The sequence below is a fragment of the Centropristis striata genome, chromosome 21 (genome assembly GCF_030273125.1).
Source record: "Centropristis striata isolate RG_2023a ecotype Rhode Island chromosome 21, C.striata_1.0, whole genome shotgun sequence".
NCBI lineage: Eukaryota > Metazoa > Chordata > Actinopteri > Perciformes > Serranidae > Centropristis > Centropristis striata.
In genome coordinates, this window is record NC_081537.1 from 15,683,638 (window position 1) to 15,696,415 (window position 12,778).

The 12,778-nt window shown below is 35.9% G+C and overlaps 1 protein-coding gene across 1 annotated transcript; it reads right to left on the reverse strand.

The window, feature by feature from the left end:
* Nucleotides 1-4,640: 4,640 nt before the first annotated feature.
* Nucleotides 4,641-12,487, reverse strand: LOC131959787 (ras-related protein Rab-5C-like). Its single transcript, XM_059325006.1, has 6 exons — nucleotides 12,331-12,487; nucleotides 10,265-10,606; nucleotides 9,006-9,157; nucleotides 8,454-8,576; nucleotides 8,252-8,345; nucleotides 4,641-7,388 (listed from the first exon to the last, which is right to left on the reverse strand). The coding sequence occupies exons 2-6, from the start codon at nucleotides 10,431-10,433 to the stop codon at nucleotides 7,261-7,263; spliced, it is 666 nt and encodes a 221-aa protein (XP_059180989.1). The 5' UTR covers nucleotides 10,434-10,606; nucleotides 12,331-12,487; the 3' UTR covers nucleotides 4,641-7,260.
* Between the last annotated feature and the right edge of the window lie 291 nt (nucleotides 12,488-12,778).

A 12,778-nucleotide genomic window follows, 5' to 3' on the forward strand; every position in this document is an offset into this window, starting at 1 on the left:
CAGCTGAAATATGTAGCATTTTGATAAATTATTTTTTTCAGAAGATGTAATAATTTCTTGGTCTTCATTTAATTTACATCACATTACAGACTCTTAAGTCATCTATAAATTGTAGATAAGACCAAAAAATTAATCCTCATAAGAAAAAAAATTGAGTTTTCTAGATTGTTCTGTCTTTTCTACAAAGTCAAACTTTTTCTCAAAACAGATATTACATTTTTGAAGTCAACGATTTTTGTTGACATCTATCTTACTAACAGACAAGGTAAACTTTCTAGTAAAAATATATGAAAATAGAGAATTATATAGAAAAGGAAAAATCATGGGGAGACCAATGCGGAAATTCCTAGAACCTGCATTCTCTCTAATGGCCAGCAGGGGTCGACTCCACTGGTTGCAAGTTTGTATAGAAGTCTATGAGAAAATGACCCTACTTCTAACTTGGATTATTATGTCAGTAAATATTTTCAGAATTACTTTATGGCCTCAATCGTTAGTTTTAAGTCTTCTTCAATACAGTTTGATGTATATTTGTAAATTATGGTCCTGTTTAGAGTAAAAGAGACAATATTCAGTCATGGAAAAAATTATAAGACCACCCTTTTTCTTAAATTTCGTGTTCATTTTAATGCCTGGTACAACTAAAGGTACATTTGTTTGGACAAATATAATGATAACAACAAAAATAGCTGCTCTTATGAGCTAATTTTGTTGTTATCATAATAATTGTCCAAACAAATATACCGTTAGTTGTACCAGGCATTAAAATTAACGAGAAATTCAAGACAAGGGTGGTCTTATTATTTTTTCCATGAATGTATGAACCTACATCATATGTGGGTATCCTTGTTAATGAGGAGAGCAAAGACTACAGGAGTATTTAAAAAAATACTTATAGGTAGACTTAACAATTAAGAATGAATGATGAGGAAAGCTTCTCAGTAAAGTGACATAAAATCACAAGATCACAATGATGCATTCTGGGTAAGACTTGTTGCTAAAGTGTGCATCATTGTTCGATCTGTCCTTGAGGGTCAATGCCACTGAACTTTAGTTTTCTCAGTAATAGAACGACACTCAAGTTGGCAATGTTTTTTTTGCAGAGAAGGTGAAGACAACAGGAGCTCAACTATTGAAATTCACAGCTAAAGTCATTGAGATTTTTTTTCATGTAAGTTTTGTGGTTATGAGTCATCATTATGAAGGCTGAGCGCTATTCAAATCCAGGCGATTCATGGAGACATATTAGGCATGTTTTTCTCTCTTTAGAGTCGTGAATGACAATCATGAATAGACCTCAATGACAACATAAAATGTCTTGCTGTGTGAGCCAAGTATATGCACTTAGACTTATAAATCTTATGAGTGTTCTTTTCTCCTTTGTCTTCTTCAATCTGAAAATGATCATCAACATCAACCATGCTTTTGGACCAAGCAGCTAAGGCTAACTGCTGGTTGGCTTAACACAGCATAAAGACACCAAATAGTGGGAAACAGCAAGAGTGAAGTGGATACTGTTTTCACTGTTAGTATGGTGCCGACGGGTTATTTGTTTCCTTTGGGTATTTTTTCTTGTTAGCAATGTTAGCATTGTTAACAAGCTTTAGCCTCACAGCTAACCCACAGTTGGTTTGTTTTTATCTGTTTATTTGGTCAAAATAAATTCAGCGGGTTGAGACAGGTAAGCAGTTTGTTTTGAGGTTGTTATCCTTGTGTTTTCAGCTAGAATAATTATATACCATTAACTATTCTCTAGGTTTTGTTTATTATAATCTGGTATTGACTCCAAAATATGGCGAGGTAATATAATAGAAAAAAAACTCTGCGTCAAAACAGGTTATATGATCAACTTATAAACCTTTTTAGGTTATGGACAAGATTTGACATTGTAGCATTATTTTATTAGCTCTGCAAAGCGCCAGGTTCCTGCCTTGTAGTCTTTAAGCTAAGATGCAGTTATTTTTGGCACACACACACACTGAAACAGCGAGCAGTGGATTCGTCCTCTGCATTTAACCCATCCTTTTACACACCCGTGAACACACCATGCTTAGGAGCAGTGGGCAGCACAATTCTGCACCCGGGGAGCAGTGGGGGAGGGGTTATGTGCCTTGCTCAAGTGATCAGTCTCCTTGGCCTGTCAGTCCTGGGATTCGAACCCTCCAGTTACAAGCCAGATTCCTAACCTCTAGGCCATGGACTGCCCAAGCTAAGGTAACTGGCTGTTGGCTGTGGCTGCATATTTATCATAAAGATGTGAGAGTGGATCTCCTCATCAAACAGGCATATCTCCCAAAATGTCACACTCTTCCTTTCATGTTTGACTCTTTTGTAACCAAGAAAACACACCCTGTTTTCAGTATACAAGCCACTTGGTCTTCAACTGTGTGGATGCTCAGTTAAACAAGGAATGTGCAAATATATTGCAACATAATGCAAGTCATTTCAAAAGAATCACAATGCATTCAACTGTTTATTGTGCTTTATTGTGCTCCCTTCCTCGGCAGCATCCTATCTGGAGGCAACACAGTTAGATGTTTCATTTTAGATAAGAGACAATTATTGTACCACATCACACATGCTATCGCTATCAGTGGAAATCACCACAGAATGCAATCCAGATACCGTGTCCCTGTGCCCTTGGTATTTAATGACATTTCTTTCTGTCCAGGAAGATAGAAGGAATCCATCAGAGCGAGCATTTGGAAATGTTTGACTGTGTCTTTTGAACTGCTATAAAATTGGACCAGAGGTTTCTCAAGCAAAAGCATGGTACAACACACTACTAAAGCTAATCTGAGAAAAAAAATCATTATTGTTATTACAACCACGCCATGCTAAAGCTAGGTTTTGGCCATTTTGCCAAAAAAAAAAGCTACAAATAATGTGAACGTGTAAAAGGTTGCATTTATTTTCAGGGCACATTTCCTTCATTCTGCAAATCTCCTCCTCTAAACGCAGTCAATTTCAGTCCAGCTCTCACACCATTATGATTCACAGAGGCCAAGTATGAAATGAGTTTCTTTTTTGACAGAACACATCTTGATTGACAGCTCAACAAATGAGAAATCATTTACTGTGAACAGAGCAGCCGCCTGCTTTTGGCAGAGATGCTGCCTGTCTCTGAGGCAAGTGTGTGTGTGTGTGTGTGTGTGTGTGTGTGTGTGTGTGTTTAAATGGCTTTAAAAGTGGATTTAATGTTAGGTTTAGGGCATCAAAACTACAATAGGAGGGCTGTCAGCCTAAAATACAAGTTACACCATTTTGTGGTGTAAAAATCTTTGCACTGTTGTAGTTTTTGTTTACATAGAGCAAAAGAAAGAGAGTTATCAGCTAGGAGTTGTGCTGGCTAGCTAGCTAGGTTAGCAAGGTCAAAAATAAACAGCCAGCTAGTTACGCTATTAAATAAGACTGTCCTCCCGCATAATATGTCCCCAGTTGATGTTTGAAAAGCGGCTTATTATGAAGGAACAAAATGTGGTCTTTCTGTTTGAAGGATTTGTTGCTTTTAGTACAACTAAACGCAGAAGAAAGACATTTAAGGTGACCAACATGGTACAATGAACTGAAAACACACTGTGAAATGGTCAAAGTTTTAGGACAAAAGGATGCCCTAGAGCTTTTTTTATAATCTATTTTACTCTAAATGGAACCATAATTTACAAAATGAACATCATGCTGTTTGAAGAATACTTGAAACTAGCGACTGAGACCATAAACTTATTAGGACAATGCTTATCAAGGAATAAATCAAGTAAAATGTTGTCTATTTTCTCATAGACTTCGAAACAATCTGAGTTTTTTTTTTTGCAGCCAGTGGAGTCGCCCCCCTGCTGGCCATTAGAGAGAATACAGGTTTAAGGCACCTCTGCATTGGCTTCACTTTTCAGGCTCAGAGGTTGCTGCTTGGACCAACAGAACAGACTTTAATCAGCTGTACCGTTATAACCTTGAAAGCAAACATATTGTTTCATTACTATCTCCTGTCATCAGATTTGTGTGGAGCGATGAAGGGACCTAATTCAAACTTGTACTTGAAACAAACAAACAACATGACATATTTTAATCATGTTTTCAATTTACTTTTCCATCCTTTGAAGTTTAACTGGCGCTCTTTTAATAATGCAATTTTGTCGCACCGTCTTCTGCAAGAGTTTAATGGCACCCTACTGGGAAATGAACACGCCCAACTGTTTATCAAGATAAAACCAACTTCAAACATTCACAACACTGTAATTGATGGTTTTCTTTTGCAGGTTTTCTGGAAAATTTATAGAAAATTTGTGCTCAGTTTGGATGGAATTTTGATCTGGAAACTTGAAACAAAAATTTAAAATGGAGTGTTTAAGATCTCTATTACTGACAATTAATTTATTATAGCCCACTAAAAAGTCAACATTAGCCACTACACTAACGCAGGTTAGGGCTCCGACCACCAATAATTTAATTTCTGCATACATAAAAACGTATTGATGTTATGGCGAGGCCAAAATGTTAGAAATACAAATGCAGCTCCCCAGAAGCACAAACTACCAAACCCAATAATAATAACTCACCATAATAACCTTCATATGGGAAGGATTTATTGCATTTTGTAATAGTTGCACAAAGAGTGAGTGTATGTTCACAGTGTTTTCTCCATTTAAGCTGCTCCTCCTTCTGAAATGCTCCGAACACTGCTAGACATTTCTAAAACCTTAACAGACTCGGAGATCCTCCTTTGCATGGTTGCCCTTTAATGTATTCTACAATTTTTTTTAGCTAATAGACTTAAAACCTCAAAGAGCTTCAGCAACCTCTATAAAAAAGGGCACCGTTCATCACAACACAGTGAACTGCTGCATTAACCCAGAGAAACCCTGCTTTACAATGAGCTGCAGGATAATCAGGTGAGCACAAATGAAGCACACCACGACTGTGCCAATCCTCTAAAAGACAGCTTTTACTTTGGCGATAATAGCTTTTTTTTGCATTGCTAATCTACATACAGTCCACCTTCACACATACACACAGATGGCTGTGCATACAAATGCAAACACAGAAGGTGTGCTAATTTTTTTTAAAGCTATTAAAATGTGGGAAAGAGTTTGTCCTCTCCATCACTTAAACATGGTAATATTTTACTAAAAGCTACCACAAATACACAGACATATTTCATATTAATTTAATGTGTGCATTTTTAAAAAAACTTTTAAAAGGAAATATTGACTACATGTAAATGAATGGCTAGACATGCATTTAACAGAACACATTTGTGATTAATAAACCTAGATTAAAGCATGATGCTGCCATCTAGTGGTTGATTTTTTTATTGACGCAGTATATGCTGCCTTATCGCACTAAGAAATGTACATTTTAGGCTAACAATTAACTGTTTTTGCATTGCAGAACATGTGGCCATGAATCCAATTCAAACATTTGTTAGTAACTGGATTATGGATCTGTTCATAGCCAATTTAATCATGGTGATTTCTCCCCCAATGTTCCAAAGCTCTGATCAGTGGCTAACAGATGAATATGGAATTTAAAAAGCTGTATGAATAACATTTAAAAACAGGAAAGAAATCTCTTTCTCCATATCAGTGTATTTAGTTCTGAATGAGATTTGCCAAGCTACAAAGTTGCTGTAATAAGGTGCAAATAAAATATGACAGTTGTTGTTATGACCAAGTACTTTTTGTTGCTCGATGCTTACTACCAATGCAGACTTTGAACACCATCAGTATGTAATTTAGAGAATTTGGACAGAACCATATAAACTCAAATATAAGACCTATAAGTTCTAATTGTAAGATAATCCACCTCAACCCAAATGGCAGCTATATCATAGTTGACATCTTTAAATAATGTTTTTTCATGTCTTAATAATATATATATATGGTATAAAGAATCCATAAAAAAAACTGGACACCTCTGCCAAGGCCAAATGCTTGATCTTGCAATGTTATTAAAAGTGGGAAATAATTGGTGTAAACTCCTCTGTGGTTTGGCTCTGCTCCAAAATTTTATGGATTCTTCCTTCCAGCAAGTTTCATAAAAATGTGGCCAGTAGTTTTTCAGAAATCTCACTGACAAACAGACAAACCAATCATTAAACCAAACCGGAAACATACCTTCCTTGGTGGAAGTGGCAGATCTACAAATATGATTAAAATCTGATAAACATGGTGTTCTTCATTCCAATGAATAATCCAAAACAGAATTTTAAAAAACCCTGCTGATTGCATGTCATACGTTTGGTTTGTCGGCTGTAATTTGCAGTAAAAAATACAGCAAACTATGTCTTATATTTGGACCAATACAGCCTCTAACAAATCTAAAAGCCTTCTAAAGAGGCTGTGCTGCTTGTTACGCCAAACCAGGCCACATTGGTTTGAACCCGCCTGCACCGCCAACAGACTTATGCAAATAACCCTCCACTCACATCATACCACTGCAAAACAACTCAAAACAAATTGAATCTTGCATGTTATTTATTACTTCTTTTTTTTTTTAGATTTACAAGTTATTTTCACATTTCTTTTTAAAAAGGCTAACAACTCTCTGGTATCAATACACAATAAATGCAAACAACTGCATTTGTTGCACAGTTCAGAAACATCTTCAGATGTGTAGCCTGTTTAATCACAACCTGCTTCAATAAGCAAAGTCTGGAGCTTTCCTTATATCTGTGTCAGGCCCAGGTCCCTAATGAGAACAAAATGCTGAGGATAAATTGCAATAAGACAAAAACTTTAAGATTAAATGCTCTGTAGTTTGCAATTTCAGCATTAGTAGTTGGGTATTTGTATGTTTCATAATGACGATCACTGTAGAGGGAAATGAGTAGAAAAGTAAACTGCCAATACACATGCATGTGTATGTAGAATATACATACACATGCATTACATAGACACACACACTCAACAAATAGGGAAAATGGCAACCAACCTCAGAATCACCCTTCAAAAAAATCATTTAAGACAGAAAAAAAATCAACAGAGACAAGCTGAAGATGAACAGGGAGGTAGATCGATAGATACACGGGGGAAAGACAGAGAAGAAGAAGTGAGGGATCTTGGTAATTCCCTCTAGCTTATGATTCTTTAAAAAAAAAAGTTCCTTTAATCAAAGAGGATCCAGATAATCTCATCTGTAATCTCAGTTTAAGTGCAGGGTGGCGAGTGGCTCTGCCCTCTCCTGCCTCTCTGGGTTTAAGCTACGCGCTGTCCTTAAAACGATGTTCAGGGCTCGCTCACTAAGTTCATTGTTTTGTACTTGCTAATTGCTGCCGCCGCAGCACTTGCTGCTGCCGCTCTGAGGAGCAGCTTGTTGTAGATCAACTCCTGTCCTGGTCCGGCCCCCTTGTCCAGCTGCACCCTGAGGATCGCTCTTCGGTAGCTTCTTCGCTGCAGGGACAGAATCACAGTGGTTACAATTTAGCAAATTTAACAGTTCAGAGTTCGAACATAAAGAACAAAGGTTACACTACACTATATTTTGCCATTTTAGTGCTGAAAAATACTGAATTTATTCTTTTTTACTAAACCTTGAAACCCACCAAAGACCCACCAATCTGTCTTTTTTTAGGTTAACAGTAGATGCCATATAGAAGTGGTGTACATCATCTGAAGACTGTAACCCTTAAGATTTATTTGAGATGCAGATCAGCACTGTTCTCTTCTGGAAATGTGTTTGGTTATTCAAACTGCAACAATTTTAAAAGTTGATATACAAATTAGGTGCTACAGTTACCCATGTTTTAAAACTTGATAAAGAATTGATAAATATAGCCAAAAATCACTCCTAAATCTGAAGACACCAATACCTTGATGAACACCAATGAAAAACCGATTTGGTATTTAAAACTCTATACATTTGACATTTTGCTCCTTGGATGGTGAGCTTTTTTGTTCTGGAAACTACTCAGACTCTCAAACTACCCCCTATTTATCAATATACATAGGAAAACCATACATCTTCTGAATGCTCTAGGGAAACAATTTGCTTACTACACTGACACGGCTACTATTGGGACTTACATCATCATAAATACATTCTGAGTGAGTCTCAGATTTTCAGTTATACCCAATTTAACTGTTTAGGGACCTCAGTATGTACAAAAATGTATAATTTACAACAGGCAAAAGCCGTGTCAGTTGTCATGTTATGAAATTTGTGTCTAATTCAACTTCGATTGCACAAATAAAGCATAGATTTCCCCGAAAGATCCCTCTGTGGGAGCAGGGGAAAAGAGAGATGATGCACTTACCGATAGCCATGAAAATTTCATTGACGTTCATGGCAGTCTTGGCTGAGGTCTCCATGAAGAGTAGACTGTTGTCATCAGCGTATGTTTGTGCCTCCTAAAAACACAATTACATGTTTAGCATTATTTTATGATAAATTCAGGATAAGTTTTAGGATAAGGCTTTAAAAGGTCTGAAGTCTTAATTTGCTGAACGTCTTCATACCTGAAGGTCTACGGCTCTCTTGTTGGCAATGTCAGCCTTGTTTCCAGCCAGAGCGATCACGATGTTTGGACTGGCTTGTCTCTGCAGCTCCTTCACCCAGTTCTTCGCTCGTGCAAAAGTATCCTAATGGAGCAACAATCTCTATTAATACTGCTTTTTATATTCACATGATGACTATATTTAACCCAATGTAGGTGGGACTTTCTCACTTACAGGATGCACACTTCTTTGTGAAGTCTTAACACCCACAAGTCTAAACACCTGCAGGACTAATTTTAGACTTTAATTAAAACTGCATGGTGTCTTGTAACTTGCAGTTACTTGCTACACTGCCTCTAAAAACCCCAGATATACCTACATTTTCTCAAATGTACAATTTTTCTTTTAACTTCTGCATTTAGCTGTTTTTTTAGTCACAGCAATACAGTCAACAATGAGTTAGACAAAGAAAAAGACAGAAAAAACATAAAAGTTAGTCAAAACAGAAAGAGTTAGTCATGTTGCTGCTGACTGATAAGACTCCCTTATTGTTGCCCTGCAGGTGAAACCTACTGTGTTGGTGATGTCATAGACCACGATGGCCGCCTGAGCGCCTCTGTAGTACATTGGAGCCAGACTGTGGTAGCGCTCTTGACCTGCTGTGTCCCAGATCTCAAACTTCACAGTGGTGTCGTCCAGACAGACGGTCTGAGTGAGGAATGCGGCTGTGGAGAGCAGGACAGTGAAGATCAGTGGGATTATAATGTGCAAGAAATGAAACATGCCACTCGCAACCAAGACCCTGTTTCCAATGTTTTTGGATCTAAGTGACTAATGGTCCAGTATTGACAGAGCGCTGCAGCCACGAAACCAGCTGGTCAATATACGGGCACAAGAAGTGCTTGTTTCACAAATGGTTGTTACCATTATTCACTTAGACACAAAAACACAGGAAAATAGGAAATTTGTTGTTGGTATATTTCAAACACGCAACTTGTGATGCAAACGCACTTTATCAAGAGTAGAATTGGTGATTTCTTAAATTTTGTAATATGCGATAGTTAATTTTTAGAAAGATTTTTTAAAATAATTAAAGCCCAGAAACTTGTACTATTTGTGTAATGTAAAGTTATTTATAGAAATGGGACAAAGCCCCCCCCAACATGAAAATTATAGGTTGAAATTCTTTAATTATATCTTAACTAGGGCCTTGATATTATTTTTTACAGATCAAAAGGTGTGTGTGGATGTTGCTCTTGTCATCAATGTTATCACCCCATGATAAGGTTCTGTTTGCAGAAGAAAACATGGATGAAGGAAGGTTTACATGGGGCAGATAAACTCACTATTATTAAGGCTGTTATTGTGATTGTCGAATTGTCATTATTATTTTTATTTTATTTTTTCTGATTTTCAAGTTGCCTATCAATTTAGGTATAAGTATGTCTTTGTAAGAGTATTGTGATAGAGTTTTAAATGCTATTGCAAGGATGTGATTTTGACTTTTGATTTTATTTATAGATTTTTTTCTTTTTAATTTCTTTTATTTTTAAAAAAACATTTCTTTCTTCTTATGTTTTGATGAAAAGACTTGACATGTTTACAAGATGTAAAGCAACATGTATGTGCTGTTTTGTTTTCTTCAAATAAAAAGTTTAATAACAAAAGGTGTGTGTGTGTGATGCCAAGTATCAAAAGCTGTCAAATCTGCAATATCCTTACTTATTCTTTGATATAGATACATTTTTAAAAGCCACTTGCATACACATAACAACACAATCTACCTGCTGAGACAATCAGAGACCCATATACAATGATTTTCAGTCTCTTACCTCCAATGGTACTCTCCTGGAATTCATGAAACTGGCCTTTGACGAAGCGCAGCACTAAGCTGGACTTGCCCACTGCTGACTCCCCCAGCAGCACCAGTTTGAACTGGCAGATTTTGTTTGCTGCTGCGGCACCATTTGGCCTGGTTGATCCTCCACCACGCCCAGCCATTGACAGAGATGGACTGTTATGGATGAGATGGGCTGAAAACTACAGGTTAACGAAGGGTAAAAGGTGGAAGTGGAGTCTGGACACACAGGCACTGATGGTGATCGAGGTCAGACGCCAAACTCTCAGGGGGAAGAAGCGGATGTAGTGAGCAGCACTGGAGTGATCCAGTTTACCTTGAGGAAAATAAAAAGAGAAAATCAGTGGACCTACTTATGACAACACCTACACAAAGAAAAAATAATATAATATTAAGGGCAGATCATGGAAATAATGTATACATTTAAACCATTCCTTGAATTTCACCTATTAGAGCTGCAACTAAGTTATTATAATTTTCTACTTCTTTGCAAAATACTCAAATAATTGAACCTTTTTTAAAGTTTTTATTTTATTTTAACAGTTCTAGACTGAAGAAATCATTAGTTGCAGGCCCATTCATTTATTTAATTTTAGAAATGTAAAAATTCACTTTTCATGACAATGCATGTTGTCATTAGTGACCTAAACACTTAACCCTATTAGAATCATTGTAAATAAACATATATACATATGTATATACATTATCAGATTATAAATATTAATGCATTCATTGCTTTTCCCTCATCCTACAGACTGGAATATACAGGTGTATACTTTGTAATATCTCACAACTGCTTCATTATATCTTTCCAGATTTTTTTCAAAACATTTGTCCCTAATGATCTCATATTATTATTCTTGGTTTTAATTAATGCTGTGTAAAAATGCCAGTGTATCAAGGTCCACACAATTCCACCTATGCAGTTTACATAGATAAAATAGAATAGACTGAAAAAATGTTTGCCATGAGTTGCAATACAGGTGCAGCTCAATAAATTAGAATGTCATAGAAAAGTTTATTTATGTCAGTAATTCAATTCAAAAAGTGGAAATAACATATTATATAGATCCATTACACACAGAATGAAACATTTCATGTCTGAATTTATTTAATTTCTTCTAATTATAATGATTATGGCTTACATTTAATGAAGACCTAAAATTCAGTGTCTCAAAAACATTTTAATATTACAAAACACCAAAAAGAAAAGTATGTTTAGTATGGAAATGTTGGCCTCTGAAAAGTATGTCCATCTATATGCACTTAATACTTAGTTGGGGCTATTTGACTTGAACTAGTGGAAATTGACTTTTCCATGATATTCTAATGTATTATGATGCACCTGTATAGTATCACACACTATCATATGTGTGATACATGTGACACTCTCACTAACTCATTTGGAAAAAACAGAAAAAGATGCAGCAGACGCTAATTGATATAATAACGTCAGAATGTATTAATTGATTATTATTATTATTATTATTATTATTTTTTTTACCGTTGATCTGAATCAGCGAGGTAACTGAAGCTGTCAGATAAACGTAGTACCTCCAATGTGTACTTAAGGATACAATGTGCACTGTTATTTTCACCACTACCATTACTAATGATTTAAAACACCAGTTAGATGATCAAGTCCCCACCCAGCGCAGACTGCACAGAGTAAAAATGGGAGAAACAGTTTCTGAAAGATCAGACACTAAAAAGGTTTATAAGTTGATCATATAACTTGTTGTGACACATAGTTTTTATGAGATTACCTCGCCATATTTTGGAGTCAATACCAGATTATAATAAACAAAACCTAGAGAATAGTTAATGGTATATAATTATTCTAGCTGAAAACACAAGGATAACAACCTCAAAACAAACTGTTTACCCGTCTCAACTCGCTGAAGTTAACTTTGACCGAATAAACAGATAAAAACAAACCAACTGTGAGTTAGCTGCGAGGCTAAAGCTTGTTAGAAATGCTAACATCGGCTAACAAGAAAAAATACCCAAAGGAAACAAATAACCCGTCGGCGTCCTTACCAACAGTGAAAACAATATCCACTCCGCCCAGTGAATAGAGAGTTATAATCGTGGTGCTCGTCGTTAACCAGGTTTTCTCCAAAAACACTTTCAGGTTCACTAAAATATACGCTTCCGCCTTGTGTAACCAAAACACTTCCTGGATTCTTCCGTCATGTGATGCAACGTGACAACCAATCAAATGGCCAGATAGCCTGACGTCAGATAGAAAAGCTAAAATAAAATAAAATAAAATAAAATAAAATAAAATAAAATAAAATAAAATAAAATAAAATAAAATAAAATGAATGAATAATAAATAATAATAATAATAATAATAATAATAATAATAAAGAATTAATTCGTTTTGAAATGTCTAATATTTACTCTAGTCTACTCCAGTGAAGACTTTTTTTGAGGAACTTTCACTTTACTCAAGTCTTTAAATATTACACTATTTACATTTACA

What these genes read in the sequence shown, in the direction of transcription:
- LOC131959787 (XM_059325006.1), bottom strand. Translation starts at nt 10,433, where the DNA reads ATGGCTGGGCGTGGTGGAGGATCAACCAGGCCAAATGGTGCCGCAGCA. An exon ending in CCAGGAGAGTACCATTGGAG is followed by an intron (nt 9,158 to 10,264) that starts GTAAGAGACTGA and finishes TGCTCTCCACAG; the next exon opens with CCGCATTCCTCACTCAGACC. An exon ending in AGAGAGCCGTAGACCTTCAG is followed by an intron (nt 8,346 to 8,453) that starts GTATGAAGACGT and finishes TTGTGTTTTTAG; the next exon opens with GAGGCACAAACATACGCTGA.